Source organism: Aquarana catesbeiana, linkage group LG10 (assembly GCF_042186555.1).
Source record: "Aquarana catesbeiana isolate 2022-GZ linkage group LG10, ASM4218655v1, whole genome shotgun sequence".
In the NCBI taxonomy this organism is placed as follows: Eukaryota; Metazoa; Chordata; class Amphibia; order Anura; family Ranidae; genus Aquarana; species Aquarana catesbeiana.
In genome coordinates this window covers 120,946,493-120,960,671 of record NC_133333.1, presented here as the reverse complement: position 1 = coordinate 120,960,671, position 14,179 = coordinate 120,946,493, and the positions used below count along the sequence as shown (strand labels likewise).

At 41.3% G+C, this 14,179-nt stretch overlaps 1 protein-coding gene across 1 annotated transcript; it reads left to right on the top strand.

Annotated features, from left to right (window-relative positions):
* The first annotated feature begins 4,785 nt into the window (after positions 1-4,785).
* On the top strand, positions 4,786-9,605 carry LOC141109857 (uncharacterized). The gene is made up of 6 exons (XM_073601116.1): positions 4,786-4,840; positions 5,006-5,065; positions 5,351-5,407; positions 7,154-7,216; positions 8,557-8,619; positions 8,810-9,605. Exons 1-6 carry the CDS (start codon positions 4,786-4,788, stop codon positions 9,334-9,336), a joined length of 825 nt encoding a protein of 274 aa, XP_073457217.1. The 3' UTR covers positions 9,337-9,605.
* Positions 9,606-14,179: the final 4,574 nt, after the last annotated feature.

Sequence of the window (14,179 nt, the reverse complement as noted above, 5' to 3'; positions counted from 1 at the left end):
GTTAACACCATTGTCAGGGAGGTTTTAGCGAAACAGTGAGTCTATAGGCAGTGTAAATGTAGGCAGAAATACCTACCTCGCCAGCCAGGCTCACCTCCCGCTTTTGGCGGTATGGGGCAGAGCTTTCGGCGGTAGGGGGCTTTTGGTGGTATGGGCGGGGATTTTCGTGGTCCAGGGCAGGGCTCTCAGAAGTCCAGGAGAGGTGATCTCATTGCTCCGAGCACATACAGACTACATGGGACGAGGCGGGGCAGGGTCAGAGTGTAAGTCGAGCTCCCTGCCCCACCCCTCCCTGCTGACAGAGCCTCCCTAAGCCAAGTCCAACAGCCCGGACCGGGTAGCGGCTATCTGATAGAACACTGGCGCAGCGCTCCAGCAGGCTGACTGCGGTGCGGGGAGTTATATTAGTCCGGGAGGAAGAGTGGGGGTTTTTTCATGCGGGGGGTAGCTTTTTTGCCGCCCCCCATGCCACTTGCTATGGCTGCCATAACTTATATATGCCACAGCTCTCTCTCTCTCTCTCTCTCTCTCTTTCTCTCTCTCTCTCTCCATCTATCAATCCACAGTTGTGTGCTCAAAAGTTTCCATACCCTTGGCCTATAGTAGCATCGCATACTAGCACATTATGAAATGCTTACCTTAGAATGGTGACCGGGTGCTGCTGCAGGGGCTGACATATTCCCTTAGGTTTTTATCCCTGTTCGCAGGCTCCAGCGCTGTAAGTGGCCAGAGCCACGATGACAATACTCCCGAGCCCTCCTTTCCAGCAAGGAGCGATGAAGTTCCATCACGGTACGCCGGACCTTCAGAGTGCATGTGCCGCTGATGTCAGCGACTGAATGCAGGGTGAATGTCTAATAAACCGTGAGGTTTAAGAGATATTCATTTTACCTACAGGTAAGCTTTATTATAGGCTTACCTGTAGGTAAAAATCACCAAGAGGGGCAATCAAACAATAAAAAGCAGTTGTATACCCTTATTTTTAATTTGTGCCTACAGGTAAGCCTATAATAAGGCTTACCTGTAGGTAAAATGAATATCTCCTAAACCTGCACGGCTTAAGAGATATTCACTTTGCATGCAGCCGCTAACATCAGCGGCGCATGAGCTTTGAATGCCCGGCTGAAGGTCCAGCAGACGCTGCCGGACCTTGCCAGGAAGAAGACTCCCGCACGCATATGCGGGTGTGATGTCATCGCGGTTCCGGCCACTAACAACACCAGAGCCACTAACCCAAAAGAAACGCAGAGGGCAAAATGTCAGCTCCCTAGGCGTGGACTGGGCTGCGATACAGGGGCCTCGTTCTAAGGTAAGTATTTCATAATGAGCTAGTAGCTCATTATGCCTTTGCCTTACAGGGTCTTTTTTTTTTTTTTTTTTTTTACATGTGCGGGTATACAACCGCTTTAAGGTCAGGAGACTGTGATGGCCACTCCAGAACCTTTGCTTTTTTCTGCTATAATCATTGGAGGGTCAGCTGGGTCATTGTCTTCCTGGAAAGTCCAAGATGCGCAGCTTTAGTGTAGAAGAATGAAAAATGGCTGCCAGTATTTTCTGATAACAATCAAGAGATCCCCAAATTTTACACTTCTTAATAAGTGATCGAATAGTACTTACTGACGTATTCAAGGCTTTGGATATCATTTTATATCCTTTTTCCATTCTTCTAAAGTTACATCACATTGTTACACAGTTATTTTCTGCTCCCCGTGGCTTGGTATCTAGCCTGCTCAGTGTATCCATGTGAGAGCTACGAACTCATTGACTATTTATACACAGACACTAATTGCAATTTAAAATCCACAGATGTGGGAAATGGACCTTTAGTTGCCACTGTAACTTGTGTGCGTCACCTTGTGTGTTTGTACCAGCTAATGCTTAATGTACACAGGACAGGACATTTTGAAACCTCTCCTGAACTATTTAACTTGACAGATAGTAACCAACATTTAAAAACGAAAATTTTGCCGCATTTACATGCTACGTTTAGTCGCATTTAGCCTCGTTTTTGTTTAGGAACGTTTTATTCAAATGGTCAAAATTGTATCTCTATCAAAAACACCTGTAAACGAAACGTGGCTAAACACTAGTTATTGCGTTTACAAGCTGTTACAGGTGTTTTGCATTTCAAATGCCTCTGAACATCCATCCTGAATGCATTTTTTTTGTTTTCCCCAAAAAAAATTTCTAAACTCAACTGCCTAGAAACGACTATAGACAACCCTGTGTACATGTACCGATAAGATAACATATAGGAGAGATCAGGGATCCTGTGTACATGTACCAATAAGATAACTTGATAATTTGAAAAAAAAGTTTTTATTGTTGTAAAAGTCTAGTCAAAATGTAATTGGGTGATGCTAAAGTAGTAATGCTGCATTATTTTGTTTACAGATATTATGATTGCAAAGCTGCAGTTATTAAGCAAATAGAGAAGCAGGGCACTGGATGTAAGCTGCAATTAAATAACTGGCAAGAGATCTTTTACTTGAAGCTCATGTCAGAGACGGCATCTGATGCTCAGGAGGAGGCTGAGGTGCACAGGCCCAGCAAGCGGCTGAAAGCTGGTGAGTAAAATGAAAGATATCATATTCATTATATCATTAACATTTCTATTTCTCAAGCTCATTATTCAAATAATGACTATACGTGAGAGACTCACATTTTGCTTTATTTCCCTGTTGTTCAGGTCCATCATCCGCATTGCAAGTTCCCTCACCCCTGGGCCCAAGTCGGGCACTTGCTCTTTCTGGTGAGTATCTAAAACCAAAAAATAAGCACCGTTAAACATTTATTTAACAGTTTTTGTTTTACAACAGTAGTATGCTACTATGCTGATAGTATTCAGGCCCAGTTCTCTGCTTAAATGACAAATCGCTCAGAATAAGAACTATTATCTCCCTTACCTGGGACTCTACAGTCTGCTGGTTAGGCAGATATACTACATTTTGGTTCTTCTGCAGTTTACAACCCTTATAACAATACTGCTGTCTTTTAAGTAGCTGTTGCTTCTAAGTCATCATTTTCTGTGATTGCCCCCAATAACTAGGTTGTTCTTACAGGGATGCTCATGTGGAATTTCTGTTGATTGCAGCTGCCATACTAGCAGACAGTAGGTCTTGTCCATAAGTCTCACTTTTTGCTTTGTTTCCCTGTTGCCCAGGTCCATTGTCTGCATGTCAAGGTTCCTCTCTCCCGGGCCCAAGTCGAGCACCTGCCCATTCTGGTAAGTACCTAAAACCAATAGAAATGTTTTGCACTGTTGAATATTTATTTAACAATTTTTGTTGTACAACAAAACGTGGTATGCTACTATGCTGATAGTATTCAGGGCCAGTTCTCTGCTGAAATGACAAACCACTCAGAATAGGAACTATTATCCCCCTTACCTGGTACTCTACAGTCTGCTGGTTAGCTTTGAAGGCAGATATACTACATTTGGGTTCTTCTGAAGTTTGCAACCCTGACGATACTGCTGTCTATTTAGTGGCTGAGAGTGTCAGTAGATTGTTCTCCTTTAAATATACTAAGGCAGTCATTTGCAAATACAGTGGAACCTCGGATTACGAGCATAATCCGTTCCAGGAGAATGCTCGTAATCCAAAGTACTCGCATATCAAAGTGAGTTTCCCCATAGAAGTTAATGGAAACGAAAATAATTTGTTCCGCATTGACTTCAATAGCATGCAATACCGCATGTGGCCAGAGGCGGGGGGTGCCGGAGAGCCTCGGAAACAGCCGGAAAGGCCCGAGGACAGCTCGTCTGACCTCGGCAAACCTCGGAAAGGCTCAGGAACATAGTCTTTCCGAGCATTTCCGAACGGCGCCATTTGGCTCCGCTTGGCTCCGGCGCCCCCCCACCTCAGGCCAAACGTGGTACTGCACACTGCTTTGGCCTGAATCCTGCTGGTTTTGCGAGACAACACTCGCAAACTGAGTTCAGATTTTTCAAAATACAGTGCTCGTATTGCAAAACACTCGTTAACCGCGTTACTCGCAATCCAAGGTTCCACTGTATATGAATTCAACCTTCAACTAATATGAAAAAAAATGCATGGAGTGGCCCCAATCCTCCTCCTCTGGTGTCCACAACTGTTGCTTCTAATTCTAGTTCATAATTTTCAGTGATTGCCCCCAATAACTAGGTGGTTCTTACAGGGATGCTCATGTGGAATTTCTGTTGATTGCAGCTCCCATACTAGCAGACAGTATGTCTTGTAAATAAGTCTCACTTTTTGCTTTGTTTCCCTGTTGCCCAGGTCCATCGTCTACATGTCAAGGTTCCTCTCTCCCGGGCCCAAGTCGAGCAATTGCCCATTCTGGTAAGTACCTAAAACCAATAGAAATGTTTTGCACTGTTGAATATTTATTTAACAATTTTTGTTGTACAACAAAATGTAGTATGCTACTATGCTGATAGTATTCAGGGCCAGTTCTATGCTGAAATGACAAACCACTCAGAATAGGAACTATTATCCCCCTTACCTGGTACTCTACAGTCTGCTGGTTAGCTTTGAAGGCAGATATACATTTGGGTTCTTCTGAAGTTTGCAACCCTGATGATACTGCTGTCTATTTAGTGGCTGAGAGTGTCAGTAGACTGTTCTCCCTTAAAAAAATACTAAGCATGTCTTTTGTGAATGGATGGAATAAATCTTCAACTGATATGGAAAAAAAAGTGCATGGAGTGGCCCCAATCCTCCTCTCTGGTTTCCACCACTGTTGCTCCCAAGTCATCCTTCTCAGTGATTGTCCCCCAATAACTAGGTGGTTGCTTGGATTGCAATGGGGCTCAAGAAATTAAAACTGGAGTATGCAGAAGGAGGGTTAAACTTCATAGGTAGAATGAAGTAAGATAAAAAAAAAAAAAAGCTAAGCTTTAAAAAACACTGTACAGTTTCTTTTTTTTCTTCATTAATATTAAACCAAAAAAGTACATTTTTAGGTGTATATACCAAAAAGTTTACTCTATCTACAATATTAGCTTTTCATTTTTTCTTAACAGAGAGCCTTTATCGTTTGAATTCATTGGCAGGGATAAAGCAGTGGCTCATTCCTCCTCAGAGTAAGTAATAAAGCTGTTGATTTGCATATCATCAACATCTACACCTTCTACGCTAGAATAAACATTAAAAAAGGCCATAAACAACTATCAAAATTTAGACACACCTAATGCATGTACCTCACCTCACAATTGAATAAAAAGTCCCTATGAACTCTTTTTGTTATTTGTGTAATTGAGAATTATCTGTTATATATCTGTAACGCTTTTTAAATCATCTGATGTTATTAGCATCCAGCCAAATGATACTTAAACTTTGCTATGTTCCAATGTATGTCTATTTTCCAGCTTTAAAAAAAACATCTGCATCATCCCTGGCCCAAAGAACATCACAAGCATCTTCTAGTGAGTACCTACTACAAAGAAAAAATGTATGCAATAAAAAACATGGATTACACATTTACATAATTTTCCTGCTCTAGTATGCTGAATGCTGATAGTGTGTAGACACTGTTCCCTAGTAAAAGACCAACCCATGTTGAAAGGATTTACCCCTTCCCCTGGGACTCAGCGGGCTCCTGTTTTGCTGGGAACTTGGGAAGGCAGATTTTCTACATCGGTGTGGGCCTAGCTGCTTGCGTCCATACCCATGTTTCATTATTCATTTTTAATGGATAACCCCTTGTAAATAGTTTTCTAACGTATATCATTACAAAAAAAAAATGACATTACTATCATAGGAAGAAGACTTTAAATCTAGTGTCCAACATTACCTTGACTCTTTTCATCTTTCTTTAACAGAAAGCCGTATTGGTAGTTCAGAAAGCTGTGCAGAAAAGAGGCAGACCATCATTCCCCAGCTTAAGTAAACAACCATTTGAATCTGATAAAAAGAGAGAGGACACACACATCATCCTCTACACATTCCACATAGGCAATGTCAGAAACCAGTTTATTGCAGGATCCATACACTCAGACAGTGTGTCATGGTTCTGCCCCAAAGCTTCCCCCTCACAGAGTTGGAATGACAGTTGAGTGAGTCAATGGCTCACTATTTATGCTATCAATCTTCTACATGAAGAGGGACTGAGCAGAGAGAGCCTGTGCCACTGCTCTCTGTTCCAGCGCAGGATTGCGTACGTGAAGTTTTATCAGTAAAGTACCAGGGTGGTGGTTAAGGGGGGGATTTCATTAAAGTGATTCTAAAGTCTGTTAAAAAAAAAAAATAACAAACATGTTATACTTACCTGCTCTATTGCAGTGGATATGCACAGGGCAGTCTGAATCCTCCTCTTTTCAGGTCCCTCTACTGTGCTCCTGATCCCTCCCTCCTGTTGAGTGCCCCCACAGTAAGCAACTTGCTATGGGGGCACCCGAGCCGAGCTGTGGCTCCCTGTGTCCATTCAGACATGGAGCTGCCATTTGGCCCTGCCAACTCTCTCACCTGATTGTCTAACTGATTTTGACAGCCACGGGAGCCAATGGCGCTGTTGCTGTGTCTCAGCCAATCAGTAGGGAGTGTCCCGGACAGCCTAGGGACACGTGGACATCGCTGGACAGGGATGGGGCTCAGATAAGTATTAGGGGGGTTGCTACACACAGAAGGTTTTTTTATCTTAATGCATAGAATGCACCTTCTGCCTTTACCACTCCTTTAACATTGTTTTTTGCCCCTATACATAGGATGCATTCAGTGAACAAAAAATGTAGGCTGCAGAACCACTATTAATGCAATTATAGAAAATATTACAGCAAGATGTAAATGTTAATGTGATATTAAAATGTGTCACTGTATTCTTCAAGCTTACCTTGACTCCATTGTTCTGTCTTTAACAGAAAGCCGGATGCCTCATTTTGATAGCACAGATAAAGAGCGGGCCACTATTTTGGAACGTTAGTACTCCAGCTAGCAATAAAAACTAGCAGGAAATGCCATTATCATCCCATCATTCCACACTGGATTTACCTAAAAAAAAAACCAAAAACACACAACCCCTTCCATTATTCGAATGCACACATCACTCATATACCTATCAATCACTTGTCTAAGGAATGTTGTGTGATTTTTTTTCAAAAACATATTGAAAATTATCTGAAGTCACTATCCATGCACAGTACACTTACATCTTGTTGTTTGTTAATGGTTTTCAGATGCTACAGCAGCGTCAGCGGCAGAGAAAATCTCTCCAGCAAAGATATCAGAAGCCTATTCTAGTAGGTAGCTATGAAAAAGTAAAAATGATAGATAGCATTCAATCAACATGTAATCCACAATAACAGTTTTATTAGTATTCTGAATGATGAAAGTCTGAAGACCCTTTTTGCAATGTAATATGAAAAAAAGTTTCGAAACGAATGTTCCCTTTACCTTGAACTCACTAGGCTATTGTCTTGCTCAGAAGGCAGAATTCCTACATCTGCCTTCATCTGCATTTTAGGCGCCTGATGACTATCCTGCCCTCAATTCAGTGCTTGAAAGTGTCAGCAATGCAGACTCTTCTCAGACAATGAATGGCTCACTGTGCATGGAAAGTAGTTCAGATTTTGCAAAGGTCAACTAAAGCTGGATACACACTATACAATATTCTTTAGATTTTTTTCCTTTAGATTTAGAAACCATATAATATGAGGTCCAACCTAAACACTTTCAATGTGTATGCAATCTGGCAGGCACTAGCACTACATAGTTAAAAGTAAATCTAAAGTAAATCAAACAACAAAAGTTGTATAGTTTGTAGTATCCAGATTTAGTCTGGAAGTGTCTTGCTATGTTCCACAGCCAACTCACAAAAAAGTGCTTTGGTTATATGTTTGCAAGGAAATGTTAACATCTTCATTCATTTCTGCAACTCCAACTTTTAACACAGTAGTCAAAAGCCACCCTGGTCTAGATTTTTCTTTTTCCTTGCAGAGTCATCTAAAATTCACTCTTTGGGGAATATATGCTTTCAATATGAAATGGAGACTAAAGATCTTACATTTATTTATTCTGGGGAAATGAATCATGTAACACACTTCAGAGAGTGCCCCATAGGAAGCTATCTCCTATGTTGGTGCCTGTGTGGTCTTGGTCCAGAGCCACACTGCCTGCAATCATACAAGCAGACAGCGGTGCACGTTTTCACCTCACCTTCTGTTGTTATAGAGTTTGATAGCAGCGGGAGCCAGCTATTGATCATCCCTGTGAAGAGGGACAGAGTGTAGAGCCACTGCTTTCTGGTACAGTGCTGGACCATAATGGATCTCATGTAAGTATTAATGGGTGGATGAGCGCAGGGGGGGTGGGCACAACAGAGAGCCACTGACTGCCAGTCACCAGCTCTTTGCTCAGGGAGCTGTGAAAACCGAGCGATCGGCAGTGTTCAATCGCTTGGTTCTCAGTGTTAGAGGCACTGGGGCAGAGATGCAGCATCCACCTAGGTAAGTATAAATCTGCAAAAACAAAATATACTTCTCTTTTAAAGATTTTCTGAAGTATTGCAATAAGTTGAAAAAGCATCAAATGTCATTGTTCTAATTATACTTACTTTTTTATTTCGATTCATGTTTTCCAGATCCATCAGTTGCATCCATACAAGAAATACCCCTTCAAATAGGAGAAGATGAGCATTCTGGCGGTGAGTAACTGACATGAACACAAAAGATATGTATGAATACTGTTAAACATAACACTAATCAAGCTTTTAATGTTTAAGTATTTGATAAGTGTATGTTACCATAAGAATAAAATGTAATGCTTTTAGTATATAATCAATTTTATTTATATATTTATGTAATCATTTACAATGCCTAATTCTTCTCTTTCAGATGATGAAAACAGACCAAATGCTCCTGGCTTTACACCCCCCCTATTCCAATCCTCGGAAGGCAGTGGTTGTGAGGGAGAAGACGTACTGCTGCAGGCATTGCTGGTACCCAGTACAGCAGCTTCTTTTTCCCCTGGGGAGGAGAATGTATTGGGAGGAGACGAAGGGCAAGGGCATACTAGAATTGTAAGTTCACCAGGTGCCTGTCCCCAGGCTTGCATGCCACCATCTTCCCCAGTACAGTCTGCAGCAAGTCGGGGTGTGGATGTAGCACCAACAGAATATTTGCTGCAGACTGTACTGGGTGAAGTAAGACAACTAAATAGAAATATGCAAGGCCTACTCCGCCAACAGGCAGATTTATTTCAAATGTTGTTCGTGAGATTGGAGCAAGACTGGCACCGGGAACTGGCAAAAATGCGCTTCGATTTGCTGCAGGCAATCTCACGCCATAATGCACCGTATGAAACGACAGCAGAATCGCCAGGTATGGAGGAAAGTGCAACAAATTCTGACCCTACCATCTGAATGTTGCAGCAAACTTCGATGTGTTGTGCATTCAGAGATGGTATTCTGCATACCTTGGGTGTAAATGAGTGGTTATTTGCGTTACTTGTGTTACTGCGTTATTTGTGTTACTGTTTAGTGATTCAAAGCCACTTAAATCCCTTTCTGCCCCATTCTGATGCTCAGTTTAAACTTCAGAAGGTCATCTTCACCACATCTAGATGCCCAAATGCATTGAGTTGCCACACAGTTGAACAAGAGTACCTAATAAAGTGGCCATTGAGAAAATTATGCACATCCTAATTTATTGTTTATTGTTTACAATGTTAAACTTTTGAAGTTTTTAAGCATGTTGCTTTTACTATTTATACATTTTTTGTATTTTTGTATTTTTTTTACATTTGTATTGTGAAAACTTTATTAAAAAAAAATGGAAATGCAAACTGGATAAACTTTTGCTTATTAACTACCAGCGAACTTTCACCCCCTTCCTGAACCAGGCCCATTTTCAGCTTTCAGCGCTCTTATACTTTGAATGACAATTGTGCGGTCATTCTACACTGTACACATATGAGATTTTTATCATTTTGTTCACACAAAGCTTCCTTTTGGTGGTATTTTTTGGCAATCAAATGAAAAAAGATAGAAAATTGTGAAAAGAAAATTTTTCATAGTTTGTTGAAATTTTGCAAACAAGTAATTTTTCTTCTTCACTGATGGGATGGGCGCTGATAGGCTGCACTGATGAGGTAGCACTGATTGCCACTGATTGGTGGCACTGATGAGACAGCACTGATAGGTGGCACTGGTGAGCACTCATGAGACAGCACTTATAGGTACTGGTAGGCAACACTGATGGGCAGCACTGATAAGGCTGCAATGATAGGCGGCATTGATGAGCACTGATAGAAGGCACAGATGGGCACTGATAATCAGCACTGATAAGTGACACTGATGAGGAGAAACTGATGGGCAATAGCAGCACTGTTGGGACTGCACTGATAATCAAGACACTGATAATCAGTGCTTTATCAGTGCCAATGTCCCTTTAACACATGGTGGTTATCGGTTCTCTTCTTCTCACAATAACTGGCTTGTGCTTACATCCATGATCAGTTGTCATTGTACACAGCTGTTCATGTGGCGTGTGGGCAGCGCGAGTGTGGGAGGATGTCCATGTTTTCCCTCCCGGCACTGTAAGCCCGCACTGTAGCCATCTTTCGGCTATAACGTGGGCAGCAAATAGTTAAAGAAAATAAACTTTTTTTTTAAATGGAACTTGGTGGAACTCATTTCCACCACCTCTGCCTCTGGCCCTTTATGACCTTTAAGACCCTTCCACTGTTATTAAAGTTTGACAACACCCACTATTTTTTGCTATTGCTTGTATTTCTTTCTATCAATCTTTGTCTGTTCTATGCTCAAAAATGGACTCAAAAATAAATTTAACAGAAATTCCCCAGAAGAAAAAAAAAATTCACACAGTTTCTCATTAGATATATGATAAAATGTGTATTCATTTAATACTTACCAAAGTCTAGAAATCCTCCTATATGAGTTCTTCTTCTTCTATATCCTCTTCAAGTTCAAACTGTAGCATTACTTTCACTATATTGGGAAAGAGAGAGCGGAAGTTTGTTAGCTACATCAAGGGATATGGTTGAGAGAAAGCGAGAATAAGAAAAGAGAGTGTTACATACATGGTGGACACGGTGTATAGGGAGGGAAAGAGCTGGATACACAAGAGGAAATGGTATACAGAAAGAGATAAAATAAGAAAATGGTAAGAAACAAAAAGTGTTATATATATATATATATATATATATATATATATATATATATATATATATATATATATATATATATATATATATATATCAATGATTGACAAGACAGTAAATGGGCAATTAAAAAGACACTCACTTTTTTTAGGGGAATCCCCAGGGGTAAGCATTTCCAGTCTTGCCATGAGTGTGGTCTTCAGGAGTGCCCGAATCTGTGGCCAGCTAATGTAGTATGGTTGGTTTCAATATTATGGCAGCACGTAGTAGCATGCTGTCATCACAACGCCATAGGTCCAGTTGAAGGCGACACAAAGAATTTTTTTGCTGATGTAGTGGGAGCAGTGGGAGACAGGATTTAACAGCCCATGCCTGGACTTCTTATGTCCGTGTTATTTTAAATTTATGTTTAAAAAAATAATTATTGAGCAGCAGCACCACCACCGCAAAATTGTCATGCAAATCTAAAATTATAAGTGAGACCCCACACCTCTTAAAACAATATCTGTGCAGGTGCACCAGAGTAATAGTACTGCAGGTTTAATAGCATATGTGAGAACCCTCACCTTCTTCAACAACCCATTCAGTTTAAACTTGAACTAAAATATAAACCACTGTCTACTGTAAAGTTCAGGGGTGTAGCCGCATTGGTTAATTATTGTTTGGAATCACATACGGAACACATAACTAACAAACAGAAGTACATCTTTACATTTTCATGCATATGAAAATAAGCTTACAATGGCAAATGCTTTCAACTCTGAAATACTGATCAAAAGCACACTTTGATTCAGTACAATAGAAGCATAACAAATAGGTTCAATTCACAGGGCTTTAATTAAATTTTGGTAAGTATTCCACATTGTCCTGCAGGCATGCAGCACACAGACAGGTGTCTCCTACAGCTCCTATTAATCCACCCCTCTGCACTACTATTGTCCAGCCTTCAGTGCTGCTTCCTGGAGTTTGTGTTTTAGGTCCAGAGTCCCCGTATTCAGGGGTGGAGGTTCTTTCCCACCCTAAAATCTCTCCAAAATTCCAGGTCCCAAATAGACAACTGTTAAATCAGAGAAAACTGTACATCAGTCTTCTCCTTTTTATCATTCACAATCCTGGAACCTTCTGACACTACATGGGTGAGACCCCTGAAGAACCAAACTGCAATGAACTTTTACCCTATGGGAACCACTTTGCTGTCCAATAAACTTCAGTCCTTAACAAATCCTCAGCATCGTAAACAGTATATATGGAAGAGTTGTGCTGGAGCTGGAGAAAGTCCAAAGAAGGGCAAAGAAACTAATAAGGGGACTGGAGGACCTCAACTACACAGAACGACTGCAAACGCTAGATTTATTCCCATTGGAGAAGCAACGCTTGAGAGGGGACATTATAACGATCTACAAATACCTCAATGGGGATCCCAGCAAAGGAAAAAAAAAGTCTCAGAGACTGTAAGAGGACACGGGGTCATACAATGAGACTCGAGGAGAAGCGGTTTAACCTTAAACTGCGCAGGGGTTTTTTCACTATCAGGGCAATAAGGATGTGGAACACTTCCAAAAACAGTGGTGGTTGCAGTTGGGATGGATACTTTTAAAAGACTCTTGGGTATATATCTTAAAGAACACAACATACAGGGATATGGGAAATAATTATAAACAAACGTACATCTACAAAGGTTGAACTAGATGGACTATTGTCTTTATTCAGCCTACTATGTAACTATTTAAAACTAAAAAAAATTTTTTTTTTGTGTCACAACACTGCATTGTTCAGACAGTAGATGTGTTATAACGCTTTATGTTAATTGTTCAAAAACATGTAAGGAAACATAATAGGAAAAATATAACATAACACATGGAACAAAAATAACAAAAACTTTTTTTGGACTTTCATTCAGTATCATAGCTGAGAACTGGGTATTCCAGCTTGGGCAAATTGACTTTTAGGAATGCAAGTTTTTCCATTAGCTGGGGGGCCAGTTGTGAACGTTGGGGGCACAATATGTTACCAGTCACAGAAAAAACCCTTTCACTTTGAACAGTGGTAGGTGGGCATGACAGGAGTTCCTGGGCTACTTGGGAGAGAGCTGGCCAAATATCTCTTTTGTCATCCCAGAATTCTAAAGGATTTGTGGTGGGGGGCAAAATGGGCTCTGCAAGGTATGTATTTACCATGTCCTGCACACTTTTTTTTCGTGCGGGAAGTCTGCTGGGTCCCACTAAGCTGTCTATTGCCTGAACCAAAACAGAGGTTGCTATGGTGGACTGAGGAGTGGTTGCACTATTGCTACGGGTGCTGGACAGAGACACAGATTCATGTTCCTCCAGCTCTGCTTCTTCATCCTCTTCCCCACGTTGAAGCCTTGAGATTTTGTGATGTTTCTCTCTGACCCTGTCTACCAGTTTATCTCGCCAGAAGGTCAGGGAATTGGATCTCACGGCCATCTTGCCCTTTATCCGTGGGTCACAAAGAGTGGCCAACATTACTTCGGGGCATGAGTCTGTAAGCTCTTTCAGCCGCCTACTTAGTTCAACCTTACACCTCCTGAGCAGGGCCATTACTTCTGGTACATGTCCCCCAGGCAACACCTCCTTATATGACAGAAAAGCATCTATGTTATTAACCAGATATGACATGAGTGGTACTACTTCAGATATGCTGGCACTTTCTTGGCTCAGTTGTTCCGTGACAGCCTTAAAAGGCTTGAGTACTGCCACAAGCTGAGCAATCATTGCCCAATCCTCCCTAGCAAGTGGTCTGCTAATACCAATGTAATGTTCATTTGACATGGCATGAAGGGCCTTCTGCTGTTCTAGTATGCGTTCCAACATATCCAAAGTTGAATTCCATCTCGTGACAACATCAATTTTGAGGCGGTGCTCGTTCAGCCCTGCTTTTTTTTGCTCCCTTCTGAGGATATGGCTATCTTTTACACTACGATGAAAGTGTGCCGCAATCTTGCGACACGAGTCAAGTAGTGTGGCCAGCTTTCCAGTTGTGTTTTCCTCAGAAAGCGCATCTTTCACAATGAGGTTAAGCAAATGGGCTGAGCAGCGTACACCCACATATTTACCATCCCG